Source organism: Bombina bombina, chromosome 1, assembly GCF_027579735.1.
Source record: "Bombina bombina isolate aBomBom1 chromosome 1, aBomBom1.pri, whole genome shotgun sequence".
NCBI lineage: Eukaryota > Metazoa > Chordata > Amphibia > Anura > Bombinatoridae > Bombina > Bombina bombina.
Window position 1 is genome coordinate 1,402,001,093 of NC_069499.1, and position 27,183 is coordinate 1,402,028,275.

The window sequence follows — 27,183 nt, forward strand, 5'->3', positions numbered from 1 at the left end:
AGGAATAATTCCCCTTGTATAATTCTCCATTTCCCCATCCCCCTGACCACCGTCACCCCAGTCCATTAAATATCTTAGACACAAATAGGGAATTCGTTTCTTGCGATCGCATTAATCAAAGTTTCTGATTCTCTAAACGGATATATTAACCGCACTAATTTACTAAGGAAACGTTTAATCTGTGCTTCGGAGTTAACTGCTGCATCATATTGTTCCACTATCAATTGTCCCTTAATTTTGTTAATACACTCTACCAGATTTGGGGATTTTTTGGCCTTCCAATATTTCAATATTAATGATCTTCCTACTAGTATTACTGTATTCACAAATTTAAAATTGACTTGTGTTTTGGGAGTTTGAAACATAAAGAAAATATCTTCTTTATCTAATTTAATCTCTTTCCTGTTAATTTTGTTCAACCAATAGTTCAGCTTACCCCAAAATTTTTGGATTTTTGGGCATTTCCATAGGCAATGTACTAGATCAGTTAATGGCAAACTACATTTACAACATTTATTTTCCAAATTTTTCCCATTTTGCTTTTACAGCTGGGGTAATATATGCCTTGTTTACTATTTTCATGTGGGATTCTCTCCAACCAATGGATAGAGTTGCTTTATCTACCAGGATGAAGCTCTTTTGTAATCTCTCTACTGGCTGACGCCAGCTTGCTGCCAGTGCCCCTATTCTTGTTGTTTCTTGAAACTATTTAATTGTTTTATAAAAGAAGGAAATAGAGTAATTTCCTTGACTATACACATTTAGTACCATATTTATCCTTTCACCTAGATTATCTTCTATATGTTCTTTATTTATATCTTCAAAAAAATGTTGTACTTGTAAATAGGCAAAGAATTCTTTATTTGATATTTCAAACTCTCTTTTTAGGTCTTGGAACGTTCTACATCCTTTAGTTTCTTTATCCCTTAACTGTTGTACAAAGATTAGACCCTTCCTTTTCCATCTATGAAATATTTTGGACTCTATTGCCGGTATAAAGTTGGGATTCCCCATTATCGTCAAATATTTTGAATATTGCGGACTTAATCGCAGTATTTTCAGCAATTTGTGCCATGCCATAATTACATTCTTTATCGTAGATACATTTTTTACTTTATCTGGTAGTTTCCCTCTGCAATGTACTAGTGCTTTTAACGTATATGGGGCCACTAGATATTCTTCTAGTTCGGTTGTAGCATAGTAATTTACCTCCGTTAGCCACTCTAGTACAAATTTCCACATACATATCAGATTGTATGTTTCTAGGTCCGGTAAAGCCAAGCCTCCCCCTGTTTTATGCAGCATCAGATTATGCAATGCAATTGCCTTGCATTTCTTCCCTCAAAGTACCTTTAAACAGTCCCGTCTAAAGGCTGAGAGATCCTTGCGCTTGATAAATATAGGCAAATTTTGTAACAGGTATAAAATTTTGGGAAATAAAACAATTTTAATTAAATTAATTTTACCAGACAAAGACAGCGGAAAATTGGACCAGCTAACCAAGTCTTTGGACATTTTTGTCCATATTTGGGGATAATTTAATGTATACCACTTCTCTGGATCTCTAGTCAATATAATGCCTAAATATTTCAGCTTTCCGTTTGCGTCCTTAAATGGAGCATTCTTATAGCTGTTTTTTCTGTTTCTGTAGCCAGAGAATCTCTGATTTGTTGATATTAACTTTATAGCCTGCAAACATCCCAAACTTTTCAAGAATCTGGATTAATAAAGGAATATTTATTTTAGTATCTTTTATAAAAACCAGCAAATCATCTGCATATAGTAATAATGTAATTCTTCTTTTCCCTAGCCAGATACCCTCAATTTCTTTTCTCAAGTAAATGGCTAATGGTTCAATAGCTAGATTGAACAGATAGGGGGAAAGTGTACACCCTTGTCTGGTTCCTTTCTGAAGTGTAAAATTTGGTGTTATGCTACCCTTTATTAAAATATTAGCCTGTGGTTCTTTATAAATCATCTGAACCAATCTGAGGAAAGGGCCTGTAATTCCAAATTTGTCTATTGTCGTAAATAAATGATCCCATGTGATCATGTCAAAGGCTTTTTCAGCATCGATAGATGTAATAGCCATATCTGTTTGATTTCCAGTTTCCCTTTTTTTTTCGCGAATATGACTCAATTATCAATTGCAGTTTCCTCAGATTGGTCGTTGAACTTCTATTTGGCATGAAGCCAACTTGGTCTTTGTGAATTAATGGAGCCATCACTTTCTTTAATCTTTGGGAGATCACGTTCATAAGTAATTTATAATCGTTATTTAGTAATTAGATGGGTCTATATGAACCCATCTCTTCCGGGTTCTTATCTTTTTTCAGAATTAACGAAATTGTTGATGCTGTAAAATATTTGGACTGCATCTTATTCTTTATATATAGTGTGTTAAAAAAGGCTTCTAATATTGGAGTTATTTCCTCCTTCATTATTTTATAAAATTCTATCGGAATCTGGTCAGGACCGGGCGCCTTATTAGCTGTTGTATTTTTAATTGCTTTCTTTATTTCCTCTTGTGTTATTGGTTTATTTAACTCTTCCAGGTCTTCTCTATCTAACTTAGGTAGTCTAATTTTATCCCAGAAGTCTGCTTTTACTTCCAAATTGATATTATCTTCTGCATAGATTTTTTGAAAATACTCATATATATAACCATTTATTTCTTTAATATTTGTCAATCTCTCCGTTCCCTTTCTAATAGCCTCTATGGCATGTTTTTTCTTTTTAACTTTAACTAGATTGGCCAAAAATTTACCTGCTCTTCCACTATGTCTGTAGAAAAAAAGCCCTTGTTCTGAGATCTTCCTGTCTTAGTTTTTGCATCAGGAATACTTCTCTTACTTGTTTGGCCCTTATATATTTATCCCAGAGCTTCCCCGATCTATCACTTAGAAATGCATTATAGCAATTGCGTATCTGTCCTGCTAACTGTAAATCTTTCTGTTGTATTACTCATTTATTCCTGACTAAATAGGCCTTGATTTCCCCTCTGATGAACGCTTTAAAAGCCTCCCAGAATATTTCATGTTTGTTTTCAAATTCCTTATTAAAATAAATATAATCATGCCATTTTTTTTTCAACCACTCCTTGAATTGGACATTAGAGCTAAGATAGGTAGGGAAGAAAAACTTTGCGGGGTCTCTTTTGACCCTTTTAAAATTAAGATTTAGAGAGATAATGACATGGTCGGATATGATGACCTCTTTAATATCTGAGCATATTTCTACACCTAGCAAATTTTCTGAAACTAAGAATGCGTCTATCCTGTTCATTGTTTTGTGGCTATGTGATATACATGAGAAAAATCTTATATCTGGATTCTGAATTCTCCAAATGTCTTTGAGCCTTAGATTCCTACATAAATTCTTAAGTATCTTAGTTTCCGATCGACTATTTCTATTCATAGACGGTTTTAACCTATCCAAGGTAGGGTACATTACCATATTTAAATCGCCTCCCAAAATTATATTTTCCACACTATAGTTCATTAATTTAACTTGCATCCTGTTCCAAAAAATGTTGTCTAAATTATTGGGACCATAGATGTTACATAGGATCAGAGGTCTTTCCTGTACTTCAATACGCAAAATTATAAATCTTCCCTCTGTATCTAGTTCTTTTGCCAAGATTTTATAGTCCAGCTTTTTGTTGAATAATATTGCCACTCCTCTTTTCCTTGCTATACATGGTGTTGCCACCATCTAGCACTACCTTCTCTGGGTGTGCTCTCTCTACATGTAACCCTTGTGGGGGAATTTGCATGCCTAAGGATACAGGCAGCTGTACTGCAGTGAATTGTACTAGATCTTGAAATTCTTCCATTTCTGGGAGTCCTATGATTCTAACGTTATTACGTCTTGCTCGATCTTCTAATTCTTCAACTTTATTTTGTAATAAATGTATCTGACTAGTCTGTTCTTTTATCCTTATCTCGTGCCTCATGCTAGTGTCCTCTATATCTGATATTCTGTTTTCTGCCTCCAACAGCCTATCTGAAAATTGTTTTACTTCTGACCTTAGCTCCGAAATGTCTTTCTTGACCTGGTCGAATTGTGGCAGCATAATATCTGATAATTGTTTTACCAATTCCTGGGACTCCATTGTGTATGTATTAGTACTTGTTGCTTCTACTAAGCTTCCGTTCGTTGTGTCTAAACTGTTCCTTTTCAAATTTTTCTTATCCCTTCCTTTAGGTGGCATTGCCGGTGATTTATTTTTAACAGTGACAAACCTTTCCATGGATATGTGTAGTGAAATATAGAATAAGGGCCTACTACTATCGGCCTTGTGTGCCCAAATAAAAGGGGAGAGAAAAAAAAAAAAGGAGAAGGGGTGAGGGAAGTGAGGATATAAGTGGAGAAAAAAAAAAAAAGTAGCTTAATCGTATGGAATAAACCCTACGTATGTGTGTTTACCAAATTCGTGCTTCTTGTGAAGTGCAACTATATGGTAATACCAAGCTAAAGAAAGGAAATTGCATTTATATCGTCAACCTCCTGTGTATAAGCCTTATTGATCTTAGCAACCTTCCTTCAAATATAAGTACCCAATGTAGTCACTATCTTTCTTCCCTTCCCTTCTTGGTCCTTATACACAATTGTTTTTATAGGCTAGCCTTATGGCACTCAGACCTCTTGTTCAAAATACACTTCATATGATTATAACGACATTACTATTAATATTTTCACAGTTGATATATACAGAAAAAAAGAGAAAGCTTATCCCCGATATTATCTGTATGCTGCCGTAGTAGCCTTTGTTCCAAGAGGAGTAGGACCCTTACCCTTTTAGGGCACACAAACCTTTATAGCAACATAGATGGGACACTAAATCAAAGCAATCCCCATAATATGAGCAGTAACAAACTGCAAGAAAAAAAGAAAAAAACAGAAAAAAGTTAGACTGCTATCTCAACAAATATGTATTTAGCACAGATTGTTTGTGTTTCCAATTTTACTACAGCCACATAAAACCTCTTATTGCTATTCCCTTTTACTCTGATTCAATTGCCCAGAACTATTACTTCTTACAATGCCCAGGGCAATAATTCCTTACAAGTATATGGCCAGCTTCAGCTTTTCCTAATGACCTAGTACATGCATGTGTGCACAATTGTAATATCACCTAAAGACAGTCACCTTCTTATAACAAGCTATCTTTCCATACTTAGCCTTTAAGAAGTATTTCTATTATATAAACAATATCAAGGCTGTAAAAGGAATTTTAGTTGCTGTCCCATCAAATGTAAATTTGTACATAACTTGTTTTTACAATTCCTATAATTTTACAGGCAGATAAGGTTTTTGGTAGTATTCCCTTAAGCAGCAAGCGTACTAACAAAATTACAGAAAAGACTTGTTATAGCTATTGTCTCTGCAAATATATATCTAACAGAGCTTATTTTACCTTTCTAGTGTTCCTGCAAGCTGATACATACATATATAAATAATTGTGGGGTCATCTAAAACAATTGTGTTCTTAAAACGGACTATATTCCCACAATTGGTCTTTGAAAAATATTCCTGTTATCTAAAAATAAAAAGCTATAGAAAGATTATTAATTGCTATCCTAACAAGTGCAAAATTTGACATAGTTTATTTTTTATAATTCTTGTAGCTCTACAAACAATGAAGCTACTGTTAATGTTTCCTCTAACACCAGTTTCGTTTCAACTAGTAACTTGTTTTTAGAGTTCTCCAATACCGCATCAAGAATGTGCTTGCTGTGTCTAATGCATGCAATTATAGAACCACCGTTTAAACAAATAGCTTTCAGGAAAGATAGTTATTGTCTCCAATGCTCTTACAGTCTTAGATTGTTCTGTCGCTGCTTCTACACCAAGAGTACCCTTTAACTAGTAGCTCCAATATGGTGCCTAACACATCCAACCAAGCAGATTCATTAATTCATACTGCCTAAACAGAAAGTTCTAGACTCCTGCTAATTTTCCTCTCTTAAGCGCCTAGTTTCTCCTTGAGATATATTACTATAGTCCCTTTGAATGTTCAGGCAAATGAGCGAGCAAGCTGCTTTTTCCTCTTCAGAAGTAGCCAGGACTTCACCCACCTTGCGGTACCTGGCTTAGGAGTATTATGTCCTAAGACTTCTTTAGCCTAAGGGGTATACCAGTACACATCCTTCTCAGAATTATAGGCCGTCCTTGGCCATATACGTCTATACAAAGATAGGTCAGCTGCTTGTTCACATTAATTACTTTAAATTGTATTTTTTCTTCGTGAGGGTGGGACCCTTATTACAGCACAACACTGCTTTTCTATGATGGGGTAATTTGGCGACGTTTCCACCCTGGGCCTTGCATATCTACCCACACACAGCTAGCCCACAAAACTTTTGTTCCTCAGGACACTGTTAACACTCTGTTGTGGACAGTGAGCATGTATTTCCTGGCCATGGTATACCTTCTTTACTGCCCTGTCTTCGTTCCCCCCACTCCCCCAGGCTTGCTCTTCACCTGTTGAATACCTTACTTCTCTGTCTCTGCTGCTCCGGTCTTGTATTCGTATCTGACCTGGGCAGGCTCCGCTTAAGAGCACTGCTCCTCCAAGAGGTGACCCAGGCAATGGGTCAAACAAAAAAACGCCTGTTGTGGTGGCCGTGATGCTTCCCTTCCCATGGGTATCAAGCGTCCCGCTACTGCTGTGGGCACCAGGCACAGTGTGCCTAAAGGTTCGGCTTGCCGAGTAATGTCCTCGGAGCACTTGGGGCCTGTTGCGCACTCTATCCCAAACAGAGCGCTGCTGCACGCTGCCACCGTGTAGCTCCTCCCCTTCCGGCCGTCGCCTCCTCAGTCTCCAACCCTATCATGGGATCGAGCAAAATTTAGCTTCATATCTCACTCCAATACCAGCGCTGCTTAAGTCAGCGGTGAGCTGGTTTTATGTGCTCGTGCACGATTTCCCCATAGACATCAATGGGGAGAGCCAGCTGAGAAAAAGTCTAACACCTGCAAAAAAGCAGCATAAAACTCAGTAATGCAGCCCCATTGATTCCTATGGGGTAACAAAATTTATGTTTACACCTAACACCCTAACATAAACCCCGAGCCTAAACACCCCTAATCTTACACTTATTAACCCCTAATCTGCTGCCCCCGACATCGCCGACACCTACATTATTCTTATTAACCCCTAATCGGCCGCTCCGGACACCGCCGCCACCTACATTATACTTATTAACCCCTAATCTGCTGCCCCCAACATCGCCGACACCTACATTATTTTTATTATTAACCCCTAATCTGCTGCCCCCCAATGTCGCCGCAACCTACCTACACTTATTAACCGCTAATCTGCGGCCCCAACGTCGCCGCCACTATATTAAATTTATTAACCCCTAAGTCTAACCCTAACCCTAACACCACCTAACTTAAATATAATTTAAATAAATCTAAATAAAATTACTATCATTAACTAAATTATTCCTATTTAAAACTAAATACCTATAAAATAAACCCTAAGCTAGCTACAATATAACTAATAGTTACATTGTAGCTTGCTTAGGGTTTATTTTTATTTTACAGGCAAGTTTGTATTTATTTTAACTAGGTAGAATAGTTATTAAATATTTATTAACTATTTAATAACTACCTAGCTAAAATAAATACAAATTTACCTGTGAAATAAAACCTAACCTATGTTACAATAACACTTTACACTACACTACAATTAAATCAATTCCCTAAATTAAATACAATTAAATAAATTAAATTAGTTAAATCACAAAAAAAACACTAAATTACAGAAAATAAAAAACAAATTACAGATCTTTAAACTAATTACACCTAATCTAATAGCCCTATCAAAATAAAAAAAAGCGCCCCCCCCAAATAAAAAACCCCTAGCCTAAACTAAACTACCAATAGCCCTTAAAAGGGCCTTTTGCAGGGCATTGCCCCAAAGAAATCAGCTCTTTTTCCTGTAAAACAAACACCACCAACAGTAAAACCCACCACCCACACAACCAACCCCACAAATAAAATACTAACTAAAAAAACCTAAGCTCCCCATTGCCCTGAAAAGGGCATTTGGATGGGCATTGCCCTTAAAAGGGCATTTAGCTCTATTGCGGCCCAAAGCCTAATCTAAAAAATAAACCCACCCAATACACCCTTAAAAAATCCTAACACTACCCCTGAAGATTCACTTACCGGGAGAAGTCTTCATCCAAGCGGCAAGATATCCTCAGCGAAGCCGGCAGAAGTGGTCCTCCAGACGGGCAGAAGTGGTCCTCCAGATGGGCAGAAGTCTTCATCCATACGGCATCTTCTATCTTCATCCTTCCGGCGCGGAGCGGGTCCATCTTCAAGACATCCGACGCGGAGAATCCTCTTCAAACGATGTCTTCTTGATGAATGAATATCTCTTTAAGTGACGTCATCCAAGATGGCGTTCCTTAGATTCCGATTGGCTGATAGAATTCTATCAGCCAATCGGACTTAAGGTAGAAAAAAATCATATTGGCTGATTGGATCAGCCAATAGGATTGAACTTCAATCCTATTGGCTGATCAAATCAGCCAATAGGATTGAGCCTGCATTCTATTGGCTGTTCCAATCAGCCAATGGAATGCGAGCTCAATCCTATTGGCTGATCCAATAGAATTCTATCAGCCAATCGGAATCTAAGGGACGCCATCTTGGATGACGTCACTTAAAGAGATATTCATTCATCAAGAAGATGTCATTTGAAGAGGATGCTCCGCGTCGGATGTCTAGAAGATGGACCCGCTCCGCGCCGGAAGGATGAAGACTTCTGCCCGTCTGGAGGACCACTTCTGCCGTCTGGAGGACCACTTCTGCCGGCTTCGTTGAGGACATCTTGCCGCTTGGATGAAGACTTCTCCTGGTAAGTGAATCTTCGGAGGTTAGTGTTAGGATTTTTTAAGGGTGTATTGGGTGGGTTTATATTTTAGATTAGGCTTTGGGCCACAATAGAGCTAAATGCCCTTTTAAGGGCAATGCCCATCCAAATGCCCTTTTCAGGGCAATGGGGAGCTTAGGTTTTTTTAGTTAGTATTTTATTTGGGGGGTTGGTTGTGTGGGTGGTGGGTTTTACTGTTGGGGGGTGTTTGTATTTTTTTTTACAGGAAAAAGAGCTAATTTCTTTCGCGCAATGCCCCGCAAAAGGTCCTTTTAAGGGCTATTGGTAGTTTAGTTTAGGCTAGAGGTTTTTTTTTTATTTTGGGGGGCTTTTAGATTAGATGTAATTAGTTTAAAGATCTGTAATTTGTTTTCTATTTTCTGTAATTTAGTGGTTTTTTTTGTGATTTAGCTAATTTAATTTAATTTATTTAATTGTATTTAATTTAGGGAATTGACTTAATTGTAGTGTAGTGTTAGGTGTTATTGTAACATAGGTTAGGTTTTATTTTACGGGTAAACTTGTATTTATTTTAGCTAGGTAATTATTAAATAGTTAATAGCTATTTAATAACTATTCTACCTAGTTAAAATAAATACAAACTTGCCTGTAAAATAAAAATAAACCCTAAGCTAGATACAATGTAACTATTAGTTATATTGTAGCTAGCTTAGGGTTTATTTTATAGGTAAGTATTTAGTTTTAAATATGAATAATTAAATGAATGATAGTAATTTTATTTAGATTTATTTAAATTATATTTGTTAGGTGTTAGGGTTAGGGTTAGACTTAGGTTTAGGGGTTAATAAATTTAATATAGTGGCAGTGACGTTGGGGGCGGCAGATTAGGGGTTAATAAATATAATGTAGGTGTTTGCGATGTTAGGGACAGCAGATTAGGGGTTAATATTATTTAACTAGTGTTTGCGAGGTGGGAGTGCGGCGGTTTAGGGGTTAATATGTTTATTATAGAGGCAGCGATGTCCGGAGCGGCAGATTAGGGGTTCAAATTTTTATTATAGTGTTTGCGATGTGGGAGGGCCTCGGTTTAGGGGTTAATAGGTAGTTTATGGGTGTTAGTTTACTTTTTAGCACTTTAGTTATGTTTTATGATATGGCGTTGTAGTGTAAAACTCATAACTACTGACTTTAGAATGCGTTTGGGATCTTGGAGGTAGAGGGTGTACCGCTCACTTTTTGGCCTCCCAGAACAGACACCTAATACTGGCGCTATGGAAGTCCCATAGAAAAAAGACTTTACGAAGTTTACGTAAGTCGGTTTGCGGTAAGGCCAAAAAAGTGTGTGGTGCCCCTAAACCTGCAAGACTCATAATACCAGCAGGTGTAAAAAAGCAGAGTTAGGACCTGTTAACGCTGCTTTTTTACCCTAACGCACAACTCGTAATCTAGTCGATAGCTTGATGAGAAAAGACCAGATTACATACATAGGGAAAAAGGTGAAATAATTTAGGGCCAGATTACATGTGGAGCACTAAATATCACTTACACGCAAGTGATATTAGCGCTCCACTTTGTAATACTAGCGCACAATAATGTGCTCTGGTATTACAAGTCAATAGCAATGTGAACGCAAGCTCGCATTCGCATTGCTATGAAGCATTGCGCTCATTAGTGCTTGCTTCCAAAGGCTCCTATGGGTGCCTCATTCTGATGCTGTCATAGACGACATCAGAACCTCGCGCAGCAGCATTCTTAAATATATATGTATATGAATATATACATATATATTTATGTGTTGATATGTGTATAAACCCATATTAACACATAAATATATATGTATACAACCATATACATTTACATTGCAGTCTAGATCACAAATGTAAAGGCCGTTTTTTTTTCTAGTACCCCACTTACACCAACTCTAAAGCCCCAAAACTGCCTAGTGCAGTTTTTTTTTATTAAAATAAAAAGGCTAAAAAAAACCCTACAATGCCCTCAATTTTGAAGGCATTTGCCGCACTTTTAGAAAATTAACCAGAGGTCGGATCTCTGGTTAATTTTTGGAATGCTAAATGCTTCCGTGAGGTTGCGGTAGCAATAACCAGCCACTTGTAATGGCTGGGTAATTATTGCACTCCTGCAAAAGGGCACATTTGCGGGAGTGCAATAATTTAGCGCTCCACTTGTAATCTAGCCCTAAATCTTTTCTTTGCTGCAATTTATAAATACACATCACTTAACATTCTTTTACTTAAAATATTGTAGTTGTTAAAGTGAATATAAATTTTGATGCTAAAGTGCCGGTTTTTAAAAATTCGAATAAAAACAGGGGCACTTTAATTCATCAAAATTTACATTTCACTCCTGTTGAGAAAAAAAAAGTACCTTTTAATCTTGACAGCAGCTCCAGCTTCCTCCGCCTGTCGCAAAGCCTCTTCCTGGGTCTAAAATGAGGAATCCGGCTTCCTCCAATCACGGCGTTGAATCAGACACTGATTCCCCTGGGGGGGAAGCCGTGATTGGAGGATGACCTATCCATCATTTCTGACATCAGAAATGGCTTGCAACGACCGGAGGAAGCTGGAGCTGCTGTCAAGTTTAAAAAGTACGTTTTTTTTCACAATAGGAGTGAAATGTAAATTTTGATGAATTAAAGTGCCCCTGTTTTTAATCAAATTTTTAAAAACCGGGCACTTAAGCATCAAAATTGACATTCACTTTAATGTTGCACACCAATATTCTGACAGAGTAGTTTGTTCTAAAGCAATGTCTAGCCCCGTGCAAACAAACCCATTATGTTATCCCCCACACCAAAATAAACTCCTAAACCACAAGACCCCAATCCTAATAATCTGCTTATCTGTCAGAACCCTCTTCAATAAACCCCATAACTGCTATACCCTCTACTGGTATTAGAAACCTCTCTTATGTGGTTAGGGGGTTAATAGCAGTGGGGATCTAGCAGTTAGGGGATTAATAGTGGTGGAGGTAGGAGGTTAATATATAGGGAGGTGGTTAGGGGTTAAAAGTATAAGAGTTTGACAGTTAAGGAGTTTATTGCAGTAGGGGATCTAGAGGTTGGGGGTTTATTGTAGTGGATAGGCTTGTGGTCATGTTATTAATAACTGTATGGTGCTGGCGGTTATGAGGTTTATTCCGTTGGGTATGTGGATTTTCTAATTAGGGGTTAATAGTGGTCTTAGTTCCAGGGGACAGCAAGAACCCTTAACACCCTTAATACCAGGGCTTTAAATATTGATTATCACATTCTTACTGCACTCGTTAATTTGTAGGTCTTCATATGAAGTAATTGAGACATTACTGCATGCATATTCCAAAGTAATATTACACACAGTAAATACCTCTGATGTTATGTCAGTTGATGCATTATTAATAACATGAGGCCTTACAATAATTAATGTGCCTTGTGTTATCAAAAACTAATCATATGTGATCTGTGATCTGACCCAAAGGTTCCTTAAAAAAAAAAAAATATGTGTTACACTAAGTGAAAACATTTAGCATTCTCTTAAACATTAGATACAAAAATATAATAATTAATAACCACTTTAATAAACATCCACTAACCATTAGAAGAGTTTAGCTTTAAGTACCTTTATCGCAGTATTCCCGAGGAGACACAGTTCTGGAAGCCTTACTGACAGGGTTCTCTGCAGTACAGGTATCATTTTCATTTACAACATTTCTTATATGTAGGAAAATCGTAGCTTCATATTTTCTTGTGTTGTTTGAGCTGCTCCAGGTAACACTCACATTTGATCTATTTACTGAGCATGTCAAATTAATATTACAGGTATCATTTGTGATGTGTTTTGAAATATTGATCATGATATCTTCAGTTGACAATTTTTCTGCAAGAGAAGAAAATACTGATAGTTATTGACTAAATAACACAGACATGTACACAGACAAATTATTTGCAACAAAAAATATTTTGTTTCATCCAATAGTCATTAAAGGGGTTGTTTTATTTGTTTGTGACAATCCATTTATGCCCTCTTCATCTGATAAATTTTATACAATGGAAAAATGATCAAATAAATATTGGGCTAGCCTAGATTACAAGTGGAGCGCAAAAATATTAGCACTATTGTGCGCTCTTACAAGATGAAAGTAATTTATTAGTTTGAGCGAATGTCTAGAGCAGCTATGGTGAACCTATGACACAGCTGGTATGCAGAGGCCTCTCTGTTGGCACGCAAGCCAAAATTTCACAGACATCGATCTGTTCACACTTTGGAACGTCCCGTGTAAAGAACGAGGCAGGCCCTATGCACAGATTATGTTAGGTGGAACATGACAGGGGGTTTGTGCATGATAGATGTAGTATAAACTCTGCTTTTTTCTGGGCAGGGACAGACTGACCATTCAGGGAATTTAGAAATGGGTGACATACTGTATTGACATCAGCTGGGAATTGAACTGTGGGTAAACTCTTACAGTTGACTGGTTTGATGGACAGTACCAATGATGTAATCTCTGTGTATAGTTTCATGCAAACTGATGTTATTTTGGGGTTATATCTCTTTGTTATAATCAGTATGTACTAAAACCCTGTGATATGTTACAAGCTTAAAGGGCCAGGATATCCAATAGTTAAAACACTTGTTAGTGATGCAGCATAGCTGTAAAAAGCTGACTAGAAAATATCACCTGAACATCTCTATGTAAAAAAGAAAGATATTTTACCTTAAAAATTCCTCAGTAGCCACATCCCATTGTAAAGGACTTCTAAGCAGCAAATCAGTATGTCTGTCCCGGGACAGCTAAGGGAGTGAGCTTTCGTGCACACTCATATTATTTCCCTATTCAGTTTAAAATTTTTTATTATGAAATCTAATGAGAGTTAAGTGAAATATCATGAGATCACAGTAAAAGAGTTCATGACCTCAGCACTGTTGATGCTGATTGGCTACTGTTCATTTCTTCATTTATTTTTTTACCTGCAGCTGAGCAACAGCTGAAGTATATTTTTTTACACAGAACTTACTCTGCTGAGCTGAGGAAATTGTGAGGTAAAATATCTTCCTTTTTTACATAGAGATGCTCAGGTGATATTTTCCTGTCAGCTTTTTACAGTTATATTGCATCAGTTTCAAGTGATTTAGCATATGAGTATTATGTCCCTTTAATGCTGTGTTACACAGCAGGCACCTAATAGTATATTATGGAGCAAATTAGCAATGGTTAAGTTGACTGGTTTGATGGGCAGTTCCAATGATATCATCTCTGTCTATGTTTCATGCAAACTTATGTTATTTGGGGGTAATATCTCTTTGTTGATATTATCAGTATTTATTAAAACCCTGTGATTTGTTAGCACGTTTAATATAACACAGCAGGCACTTAATGACATGTTCTGGAGCTAAGTAACAATGTGTTCTCTCACCCTCTCTCTTTCTCTCTCTCTCTATCTCTCTTTCTCTCTCTCTCTCCACTCTACCCCCTCTCTCTTTCTCTATCTCCCCTCTCTCTCTCTCTCTCTCTCTCTCTCTCTTTCTCTCTTTCTTTCTCTCCTCTCGCTCCCCTCTTTCTCTCTCCCCTCTCTCTCCTCTCTCTCATGGGTGTGCTAAATCCCTCACATAAATGACTTGTATTTGGGCGTGCTAACAAAACTCATGATGGATATCGCTTGAGCACTTAGCTGAAGGTTAAATAGAGATTGGTTGGATGGGAAGCGCTATTGAAAGTTATGGGTTGAGGATATAGACAGTGTACAGATTAGATTGGGATTACCTCTAGGTATAAATTCTCAACTAAAATTTCTATATAGATCTATACATCAAATAAAACAATATCAAGGATTTAATTAATCATGTGAAAAAATGTCAAAATCAAATGAATGCAATGTACATCAAATAGATTTAAATAGATTTACTATGGTTAAAAAATAAAAGTGAATTTTATAACACGTTATATTGTCCCTATTGCGCAATACATAAAACGTTGTCGCCACAACTAGCACAAAAATTAGGTAGCTACAAAGTGTTGGAGCCGTAGCTACAAAGTGTTGGAGCCGTAGCTACAAAGTGTTGGAGCCGTAGCTACAAAGTGTTCCAAAGAGTTGCAAATGTTGAAAGTGAAACTTTAAAAGTTCTGCAAAGTTTTGTTTTAAGATTTGTTACTCTGTTGCAGATTAATTAGCGTGATTGAGCTGTAGCTCTCAAGTGTTCCAAAGTGTTTCAAAAATATAGTTTTAAAGTCTTAACTGCAATATTTTTGTTGCAGTGTATATTTACAAAGCCATAGCTGTGAACCCCCTTTCAATGTGTGTGTGTATCCCTTCCGGGTTTTCCCGGCTCCCCTTGACAGACCTCTGGTAAGGGAGCACTTAGCTAAAGGTACACTAAGCAGAAGGTGTGCTAAACTGAAAGTCAGATATTGGAGTTCTTCACCAAATTTTATACCATGATTTTGTATTGAAATATACAGTATCTCACAAAAGTGAGTACACACCTAACATTTTTGTAAACATTTTATTATATCTTTTCATTTGACAACACTGAAGAAATTACACTTTGCTACAATGTAAAGTAGTGAGTGCACAGCCTGAATAACAGTGTAAATTTGCTGTCCCCTCAAAATAACTCAACACACAGCCATTAATGTCTAAACCATTGCCAACAAAAATGAGTACACCCCTAAGTGGAAATGTCCAAATTGGGCCCAATTAGCCATTTTCCCTCACCGGTGTCATGTGATTTGTTAGTGTTACAAGGTCTCAGGTGTGAATGGGGAGCAGGTGTGTTAAATTTGGTGTTATCACTCTCACACTCTCTCATACTGGTCACTGGAAGTTCAACATGGCGCCTCATGGCAAAGAACTCTCTAAGGATCTGAGAAAAAGAATTGTTGCTCTACATAAAGATGGCCTAGGCTAAAAGAACGTTGCCAAGACCCTGAAACTGAGCTGAAGCATGGTGGGCAAGACCATACAGCAGTTTCACAGGTCAGGTTCCACTCATAACAGGGCTCGCTATGGTCCACCAAAGAAGTTGAGTGCATGTGCTCAGAGTCATATCCAGAGGTTGTCTTTGGGAAATAGACATATGAGTGCTGTCAGCATTGCTGCAGAGGTTGAAGGGGTGGGGGGTCAGCTTGCCAGTGCTCAGACCATACGCTGCACACTGCATCAAATTGGTCTGCATGGCTGTCGTCCCAGAAGGAAGCCTCTTCTAAAGAAAGCCTGCAAACAGTTTGCTGAAGACAAGCAGACTAAGGACATGGATTACTGGAACCATGTCCTGTGGTCTGATGAGAACAAGATAAACTTATTTGGGTCAGATGGTGTCAAGCGTGTGTGCCGGCAACCAGGTGAGGAGTACAAAGACAAGTGTGTCTTGCCTACAGTCAAGCATGGTGGTGGGAGTGTCATGGTCTGGGCCTGCATGAGTGCTGCCGGCATTGGGGAGCTACAGTTCATTGAGGGAACCATGAATGCCAACATGTACTGTGACATAGAACATATTCTGCTATGTGCAGAACATTGGAATGTGAAATATTTACAGTAAATACACAGTATAACACTTTATTAAATATAAATATTGCATAAATATGCTTTAACATGTTTTCATCTACTTACCTGCAAAGGGCTCCGAAGCACTTATATATGTCTATGTGTGTGTACATATGTATTTATTTGTTTAAATATGTAAATATATCTGTAAATACATATATACACATATAAATACATAAATACATATGTACACTTATATAGACATATATACTGTACATACATATACATTTCTAGACATGTTTCTGTATCTCCCTTTGCCTGTTTTTTTTCTAATCCCTTAGATCTCATATATTATGAGCCCTTATAACTTTTTTTGTGCAATATTTTTTAAAATAATTGTTATTAGATGGCGTTATTATGAGTGTAACTGTACTTTGTAATGTATTTTTGAAGTGTTTTGTGACACTTTTTTGTTTTGCGAAACAGTTAAACAGAGCTCTGAAGACATGCTAAGCCGATGCATGTTCAGTTGCACTCAAGCGAACGCATTTACTTTCAACTTGTAATACCAGCGAGAAACTCAACACATGCACGGTGAGGAGAGTGAAGCTAGCAGGCAGAAGGGGGCTCATTTTAACCCCTTTGCTACTGGTAATTTCAGAGAAGAACTTGCCCAAAGTTGCCCATTTTTGCTATCACTCCATTTAAACAGAAAAAGGGCCTTTGTTTTTTATTATTTACCTATAAAAACTATAATATATATTTTTAAAGTAGACAATCCAAGGTATTGATCTAGGTCTATTTTTGTATATTTCCTGCCACTATTTGGCTGCAAAATACAATCAGAAAAAAATTAAATAAAATACATTTGGCTATATTATTATTTTAATAACAATTTTTTTGCAATTTAAGAAAAGCTACTAATTTAGGGCTAGATTGCAAGTGGTGCGTTTAATATTTTTTTTCACTCAAGTGCAAACACCGATCAAAGTAAACTTTCAACACGGGCGAGTTAGCGCTCATATTACAATTTAAAAGTAAATTGTTTGCGCATGAGCAACCGCAGTAAATTCTACTCTCCATAGACTTCAATATAGCTTGCTTTAAAAAAAAACCCAACTAACAATGATCACTTGTGAGCTAATCCGACATCGCGTAAGAATATAGAATATTAACATTAAAAACAATAAGGGCTAGATTACAAGTGGAGCGCTAAATTATTGCGCTCCTGCAAATGGGCAAATTTGCGGAAATGAGATAATTAACCAGCCATTACAAGTGTCTGGTTATTGCTGCCGCGAGCTAAAGGGAGCAATTAGCGCTCATAACATTAACCAGAGATCTCTGATTAATTATATAAATCTGCCCCAAATGCCCCCAAAATACTGTCTAGTGTAGTTTATTAAAAAATAAAGATGGCAGCATCTTTATTTTTTAATAAAATTACTACACTAGGCAGTATTTTGGGGTTAAAGTTGGTGGAAGTGGAGTGTTAGAAAAAAAAAAAACGGCACTGAAAAGTGTCTTTCCATTGCGGTCAATGTTCCTAGTAAATACATACTGTATGTATATGCTTATATACATTTATATTTATGTGTTAATATGTGTATATACACATATTAACATATAAATATATATGTATTTCAGCATATACATATATATTTGATTGCTGCAATCGCTGTGGGACTAACTCCCCTTCGCTGGTGCTGAAGTTCAGAGACGGCATCAGAATGAGGCTCCCATAGGAGCCAATGGAAGCCTATGGACGTGCACTCTCATAAGCGCAATTCTTCCTAGCAATGCGAACGCAAGCTCACTTTCGCATTGCGGCTAACTTATAATTCCAGCGCACATTATCATAAGCTGGTATTACAAAGTGGAGCGTTAACATTGCTTTGAAATGAAAGCGATATATAGCACTCCACTTGTAATCTAGCCCTAAATTGAGTATTTATATATATATATATATATATATATATATACATATATATATATCTGTATATGTGAATGCCCTTTTAAGGGCAGTGAAAAAAGAGCTCAATGCCCTTTTAAGGGCAATGCCCATACAAATGCCCCTTTAGGGGCAATGGGTAGTTTAGGTGTATTAGTGTTATTTTTTTTATTTTCGGGAGTTTGGTGGGTGGGGTTTTTACTGTTAATGGGGTCTTTGTTTATTTTTAATGTAAAAGAGCTGATTTCTTTAGGGCAATGTCCTACAAAAAGCCTTTTTAAGGGCTATTGGTAGTTTATTCTTAGATTAGGGGTGTTTTTATTTTGGGGGGCTTTTTTATTTTCATAGGGATTAGGTTTATTTTTTTTATTTTGGATAGTGTTGTTTATTATTTTTTGTAATGTTAGCCTTTTGTATTTTCTGTAATTTTTTACATTAATGTAATGTAATTTTTTTAAATTTAATTTTAATTGTAATGTAGTATTTTTTTTTATTCAAATATTTTTATTGGGCATATCAATTTAACAGTAATGTAACATACATCTTTAATAACAAGTGAGCAATTTCTCGAAATAAAGAAAAAGAGAAAACTAACAAAAAGACATACATTATGTTGTAGCATTGACCCAGTATTTTCTAGGGTGGGAGAAGGGGGTAAAGGAAAAGATCAGGGAGGGATTGGAAGGGGAAAGGATAAACTGTCCCATCACATCCACATTATTACAGAGCTAGGTCAGGGTCTCTATTATAAATGTAGACCCAAAAGTACAAATCAGAACAGGTCAATACATTCCCATGTACATTACATAGTTTCCCATGCAGTACTACAATTCGTTCAGCTCTCAAACAGCAGAATGGAGCCTTTGCTCCCACAAGAGTTATGAAGTCTTGTTTACCTACATACGAGTAATACATTCTCTCTAGTGCGATAATATGTTCTACCTCTGAAATCCATTGGGGGAGAGTGGGCGCCTCTTGTGTCTTCCATAGTCTGGGGATCAGTCTCTTAGCACAAGTTAACATTATAAGCAGCAGCTTTTTACGATAAGCACAAGAAACCTGTGGGATGTGATTTAAGAGGATAGAGCAAGGGTGAAGAGGAATATGTACACCCAGAACCTGATGTATAGTCTTTTCTATTTGTGGCCAGAAGTCCGCCAAGACTGGGCAGGACCACCAAATATGGGTCATAGAGCCTACCTCCCCGCATCTCCTCCAGCAACTAGAAGAGGCAGCAGGGTAAATAACTCGAAGGCGTTGGGGCGTCAAATACCAGCGTGCAATTATTTTATAATTCACTTCGGACATAGTCAGAGAGGTGGAGGAGGAGTAGGTAGCATGGAAACAACGCCTCCACTCCTCGTCAGCAAAATCATTCAGTAACTCCTCGTTCCACCTCGCCAAGTATGTGGGCCTTTTTTCTGGGAAGGAGCCTCTCAGAATTCTATATGTCCTAGAAAGATGTGCTTTTTTAATATTTGGGTTGGTACATAATTGTTCAAAGAGAGTCAATGGTCTTAGTATATCTTGTTTAAAGGGGCTACTGTTAATAGCGTGTCTAATTTGTAAATATGCATACCAGTTGTGGAAAGGGGATCCCAACTCTTCATTAAGCAAGATTCTATCTTTAACCCCGGTAGAATCCAAAAGTAAATATATTGGGAGATTCTGCATGAGTGTATTTGTAGCTGTATGAGAGAAGAGAGTGTGCTGTAAGAACAGGTTATTGCCGAGTATCGGAGTTAGAGGGGATACTGAGGTGGATATTCCTTTCATATGAGCAACAACATAGTCCCATGTCTCAAGAGTGGCTTTAGTATAGCTGTTATGTAGTAGTGTATGGGGTCTGGAGTGTTTTGGGATCCATGCCATATCCCTCATATGTTTAACCTGAGACAAATGGCTCTCAATTTGTATCCCTAGTTTATCCGGGGGAGAGTGGTTCCAAGTGATTATTCTGGTTAGATGGGTTGCCCTATAGTAATTGGTTATATTAGGGACATTAAGACCACCGTCTTCTTTACTAAGATATAAGGTATACTGTGCTATCCTGGGTCTTTTATAAGACCAGATAAAAGAGTTTATCAGTTTCTGTTGTGTATTGAGATAGGTATTAGGCAGGGCCAGAGGTAAGGTTTGGAAAAGATATAAATATTTAGGTATTACCATCATTTTGACTGTGTTGATCCTGCCCAACCAGGATAAATGGCCTTGTTTATGCCAGAAGTCCAGCAGATTTTTAACACTCTTTTGTAGGGAGAGGAAATTATCCGAAAATAACTTATCAGTGCTCTTTGGGATCATAAGGCCCAGATATTTAAGTTTGTCTGTTATAGGGAATTACGTGTGCTGTGTAATGGCTTCTATTTCCTGTGGCAATAAGTTAATTGGCATTAGTTCAGATATCTCCATGTTAATGGAAAAATTGGATACCTGTTTATAGTTCTCCAATGTCTCCACCAACGCGGGTAATGTTATCGTTGGAGACTGTAAAGTGAAGATCACGTCATCCGCGAACAGAAGGCATTTTTGGGTGACATTGCCATAATCTACACCTCTTATATCCGGGTTATTCCTGATTTGTATTGCCATTATTTCTACTGTGATAGCGAAAAGCAAGGGTGATAGGGGGCATCCTTGGCGAGTGCCGTTAGAAATAGGGAATGGTTGTGAGATGGTGTGGTTTATTTTGACTTTCGCGCAGGGTTTGTGGTATAGGGCCTGGATTCTAGTGATAAATGTATCAGAGAAGCCAAATTTCGACAGGACTTTCCACATGAACTGCCAGTCCACCCTGTCGAAAGCTTTCTCCGCATCAGTGGAGAGCAAGACTAAGGGAGTGTTATAATCATGAGCATTTTATAAGGAGTGCAATAACCGTAGCGTATTATCTTTCGCCTCTCAGCCCTTAACAAACCCCACCTGGTCAGGGTGAATGATTTTTGGCAAGACCTCATTTAGCCTATTCGCAAGGATTTTGGCGTAGAGTTTTATGTCTATATTGATAAGTGAGATTGGTCTATAGTTACCCACATGTTCTGTAGACTTGCCCGATTTCGGGATGACCGTAATTAATGCTTCAAGTAAGGTTTTAGGGAGAGCGATACCTTGGTCAATGGCACTAAAAAGTGTGTGTAGGTGAGGGCTTATCTGATCCTGGAGGAGCTGATAGAATTTAGCTGTAAGGCCATCTGGGCCAGGAGATTTTCCATTGGGTAGCGCCTTTATTGTGGATTTAATTTCTTGCAGTGTTATTGGGGCGTCTAGAAGCTGTTTGTCCTCCTCTGTAACAGAAGGAGTTTCCAGAGTGGATAGGTATGAATCTATTGCATGTGCTTTGTCAGGGGTGTTGGCAGTCTGTAGATTGTACAAATTTGTGTAGTAGGAAACAAAGGAGCCCGCTATTTCCTCATTTTTATTAAGAATTACGCCTGAGGGTTGGGTGAGGGATCTAATGAAAGTTGCATGTGTTTGTTTTTTAAGTGACCTGGCTAGGAGACGGTCTGCTTTATTGCTTTCTGTAAAAAACTTTGATTTGGTGGTTAAGGCTCTCATGTGTGCATTCTGTACAAGAAATTTGTTAAGGGCATCCCTTGCTTCAGTGAGTTTAGAAAGTTTTGAGGTTGAGGTGGGGTATAGCTTATGGATAGCTTCCTGAGTTGTTAGATTATCCATCAAGGAGGTCAGCTGTGCTGCCCTAAGTTTACGCTGTTTGGCATTGTGTTGGATAACAATTTCTAACTTTTTTTTGTGAAAATCATAATAGGCTATGGACCTCTTCTCCGCTGAGAGAAACCCTTTAACATTTCGGGTCGCTATATTTAAAACACCTATTTCTTGTCATATTGGCATGCTCAGCGTGAGCTAGGGACTCTAATAGAAATATGTAGAATTATCAAAGGGAGCTAGATAAAATAGTATATCAGCTCAGGCAATTAGGTAAAGGTGAAGGGAGGAGAGAAAAGGGGAAAAAGACTAGTAAGGGGGAAGATATCTGAATTAGAATACAACAGGGGCTGAGACAGTATAAAAACCGCCCAGAGCCTAGTTGGTTATTAAGTAACGTGGGAGCTTGTTGCAAACCGGGTGTCTATATGATACAGAAGCCTTGAATCATTACTGACTTTGTAAGCAGAGTTGAAATGTCTCGTACCTTTGGGAGATCGTGTAAGAAGTTGTGTGTTCTCTATAAACCTATTTTGAGTGGGTCAAGGAGAATGTCATTTATTCTAGACAATGAGCACTGTGAAGTCAACTAAAGTCAGCACGTGTCGGTACCATAATTCACAAACAGATATTATTAGCAAGAACATTATTAAGCAGAACATAAATATTTCCAGAACAAAAGGAAAACTCAGTAATTTAACATCTAAACATCGGTATTAGCTTAAGGTGAGCATCATAACTAAGTTCTAGATTTTATTAACGTCCAGAACAGTAAACGATAGCCAGGGCAGAATGCTCGCTTAGGCAATACCTCAAAACAAAGTACTATGGAAGAGAACATGACAACTGAAAAATGTGCACAGATCCATAAACATACAGTGTATTTCAGAAAACAGTGTTAACTATAATAGATTGCAGTCACAGTACCCTGGTGATACACAAAGATTGCAATTAAAATATTACCCTCCTTTCAGACTGAAGGTGGAACCAATGTTTCAAAGATAGCAGGAAGCTATAAAGCAGGTGGATTATCGTCATAAAGTCCCTGCCATTTGATTGTCCACCTAAACATTAGTCCAAGAGTCATGTAGTAATACCTTAGTGATCATTCAGCTTGGGGGTTGGGTTCATTACTTCCAAGTTAGACAGAGTGGTTTGTCTGTGCTTGTGTTGCGTAGATGATAACTCTGGGCCTAGCCGCCTCTGGGGCCTAGGGCTGGATTGTCCACTCACTCGGCTATGATAAGGTTGCAGCTCCTCTTTATCGGGTAGTTTAATGTTCATCAAATTGCAAAATTTGCCTATATCAGAGAGGGAGGTACATTCGGCCTTCTTGCCATTCTTCACCGTTATGACTGATGTAGGGAATCCCCACCTATACGGGATATTTAATGCGCGTAGGTGGGTAGTAAGAGGCAGAAAGTCTCTTCTTTTCTGGAGAGTTCTCAGGGAGAGATCTTGGTAAATTTGAATCCGGTGACCACGAAACATCATTGCTTGACGTTTCCTGGTGATGTTATAGATTTCTTCTTTTTGTCTGTAGTTCTGGAAGTGAACAATAATGTCTCTTGGCGGAGATTCTTCAGGCGGTTTAGGTCGGAGTGCTCTGTGAGCTCTATCGAGTGGTATTATAGGGCTTTCTTCAGCACTGTCTCCTATCATCTCCACAAAGAGGGCCTGCAAATAGTCTTGAATTTCGTTATTCAATACCGTCTCCGGGACCCCTCTAAACCGAAGATTGCCTCGCCTAGAACGATTTTCTAAATCGTCTATTTTATCTTTGAGCTTGGCCATGTGTTGGTTTTGCTGTGTTTGTCTAGAGGTCAAGCTTGCTACTTTTTGCGACATGACAAATTCGTGTTCTTCAAGAGAATCGACCCTATGGCCCAGGTCGTTAATCTCCCTCTTTAAATCTGCACATTCGTCTTTAATGCAGGCTTTGACCTGCTCTATGAGGGCTTCCATAGCCTTGTAGGTAATTGGGATGTCATCTCTATTTTCCGGTATGGAGGGAGAAGGGCAATTTGAGTTAGCCGTCAGGTCGCATTGGCTATCTTCAATATATGTTTGTAGAGCTGCTGAGTCTCTTTTATCTGCCGCTAGGTCTGTGTGCTTAAAGAAAGTATTCACAGTACTTTGATTATTCTGTGGCAGCTTTTGTGGTTTGTCGCTCTTGGAGGCCCTTCTTTGTGACATGTTGCGATAGAATGTGGCCAAATGTAGGTGGAACTGATAGTATTCTTCTTTAAAATCTTAAGGATGTCTTATACATATATCACCAGCACACTGCAACCCCCGGGGAGCTTTCCCTCACAGGGCGATCATGGGAAATGGAATATGGGGTATGACCCGCTGTTATAGGAGACAGCGGGAAAGGGGAGGGGGCCGCGTGCACTGGAGACACAGTAGCTGGAGTTAGGAAACAAACATAGTATCCTGATGTGGAGCCTCAGAAAAAGTAACAAATGCTAGGTCTGTTGGGAGCATTGAAAGAAAGAGAGGCCCAATAAATGGCTTCCAAAACCTAGGAAGTTGTCTGGTAGTTAACAGTAGTATTCAGTTCTGTGCAGAGGACCGGCTCAGATATGGCACCGACACGTGATAAGCCTTAAGCCGTTCCCCTACAATGCAGCCGTAAGAGTAGGGTGATTTCTAGAGCTGTTTAGCACACTATATGAGCAGTGTTCCCACACGCTCCCATCTAGAGCTGTTTTAGTTTGAGGTTAGAAGCAAGTCAGTAGTGTGTGCCTGTGTCTCATATAGTACTCACTTTTCCGGAGCTCAGACAGGAGCGTCTTCACTGACAGGGGAGCTGCACTATAACGGAGCCCTCTTTTCACGCTGCTAGAGATGTCGCAATTGCATCTGCATGTAGCCTCCGGCACATAAGGAGACAAATATTCTTCTGAGGGTCACAACATCAGGTGGGCAGCATAGTAGTTAGGAATGAAAACTGCTCAGTTCAGTTGGCGCGTTCCCCTGAAGGCCTCAGATCCGACAGTGAGCTGAGTTGGGAGCCCGGCCACTCGGGCAGGCAGAAAAATTGGCCCAATGTTGTTACCGGAGCTTACATTGAGTCTTCTCAGGTCGAGCTGCGATAAGGAACTCGGCAAAAGTGTCTTTTAATAGATCAGGCACCCGGTTTGTATGCGGAGCATTAGTGTGTTGCGGCCATCTTGGTCAGCCGCTCGCTCCGCCCCCCTGTAATGTAGTATTTTTTATGTAACTAAGGGGTTAATTTTTTTGTGTTGTGGGGGTTGGCGGTTTAGGAGTTAATAGGCAAATTTGGTTTAATGCATTGTGGGGGTTTGGTAGATTAGGGGTTAATAGATGTAGTAGGTAGTTTGCGATGTTGTGGTTGGCAGATTTAGGGGTTAATAATTTTATTGGGTATTTTTTTTTTCCTTTTTAATACTTTGTGCGGGCGGTTAGTTTATTTTTTTCTTAATAGTTCGTACGGGCGTTTTTTTTATTTTTTATTACTTATTGCGGACGGTTATTTTTTTTTATTGCGGATGGGTATTTTTTTTTTTTTAATACTTATTACGGGCGTTTTTTTTTGTTATGCTCCGTTTGCCGTCACTGCATCCCGGTGGATTCTAAAAATTGCAGGGTGGTGAAAGAATCCAACATTCCTTTGAGGATGCGTGCACAACTGCCGACGGTGACGGATGCATTACAAACGCGGTTATAGTATAGATATATATACAGTATATAAACATTATAGCCATTTTCAGTCAAATACCTTGTCATGTATCATATACCTTTTAACCCATATAAAAAAATATATTAATATTTATGTGAATAATTTTTACCAAAAACTGTATATATGAGTGTAACACTGTATGTAATTATTTTTGGTGCACATTTTTTTAACCCTTACACTTGATGCCAGGTCTTCAGTCACACTAACCTGACGAGCGTTAATTTTGTTTGCACTCGAGAGCACCCGTTTACTTTTAACTTGTAATAACTTGTAATACACGTGCAAATTAACGCGGTCACGATCGTGCCACTTGTAATCTAGCCCTTGAGCAAACTGTGTGGCAATTATTTTGTCTTGTGTGTGCTAGATTATAAATACGAGTGAGATCATGTTTAAGTGTATAGTAAAGTAATAATTTAAACATACTGTATCATTATATAGCTGCAAATAAATAAGCAATCTATGCAATTAGTGCAATAATTATAACACTACAGAAATTGTATTACTGTTGCTATGCAAAGACGAAAACAAAACAATTCTGAAACACTAATTCAATAAATATTTTGTGATGCATTGTTATATAATTACAATGAAGACTCTATAGGGCTAGATTAGAGTTGAGCGCATATTTGCACTACCACAAACCCCTATTCTACACTCAGTTTTGTTGTTGCGACTGAGCGCAAAATTATGGTTGGGAAGTGCAAATATCTCTCTATCGTGATCACATCCTCACACTCAAAAGCACGCTCGATCGAGATTTCAGTTATCCTCCATAGACTTTAATGGAGCCTCATTTTCATGCCGACAGTCTAACAGTCACAGCTTGCATAAACCAGATCGCAACTACAGTACATAATAATATATATGTAAATTAATGTATACATATATATTTATGTGTTTATAAGTGTTTATATGTATGAATATACATATATACACATATAAATATTTGAATATGTATTTATGTATATATTCATATACACGTTTATTTAAAGATGTTTCTATGTTAATAAATGTGTCACTTAGGATCCCTATGAAAAAACACTTTCCGTCCGTTTTTTTTCTTCTAACATCTCCTCACTTTCAGCCATGTGGCTGCATTTACTACCCACTTGTAATATAAGTAGTTTTTGGATGTGCACAAAAAGGCGCATTTTTGCCCCAACACGAGCGCATAGGAGTGTTGCGCTCCAATTGTAATCCAACACTATAGACTTTGAAATGAATTTGTAGAGAAAAAATTTGACATAACAATTTTGTTACGATTTTTAATGCAATTAAACAATACAAATTTTTGGTGCATATTTTTTTTTATAAATTATTTTTATTATAGAATGAACAAAAGCATTACAGACATGAATGCAAGTAAACGATACATCAATAGGTAACAGTAACAGTACATAATCACAGTCAACTAGAGTGGTGGCTCGGTATTCTAATTACATTCAGATGAAATCCATTGATTAGGAGTAAAAATAAAGAAAATGCTTATAGTGTTAGTGGGCGTGTAGTATGGTGGGTTTAAAAGT

At 38.0% G+C, this 27,183-nt stretch overlaps 1 protein-coding gene across 1 annotated transcript in view; it reads right to left on the minus strand.

Moving 5' to 3' along the window:
• The window catches only part of LOC128665245 (SLAM family member 5), a 316,692-nt gene that overhangs the window by 98,301 nt on the left and 191,208 nt on the right, over positions 1 to 27,183 (minus strand). The window contains exon 3 of the mRNA XM_053719918.1: positions 12,469 to 12,726. Coding sequence (XP_053575893.1) covers positions 12,469 to 12,726 — 258 coding nt within the window. The remainder of the gene's footprint in view (positions 1 to 12,468; positions 12,727 to 27,183) is intronic.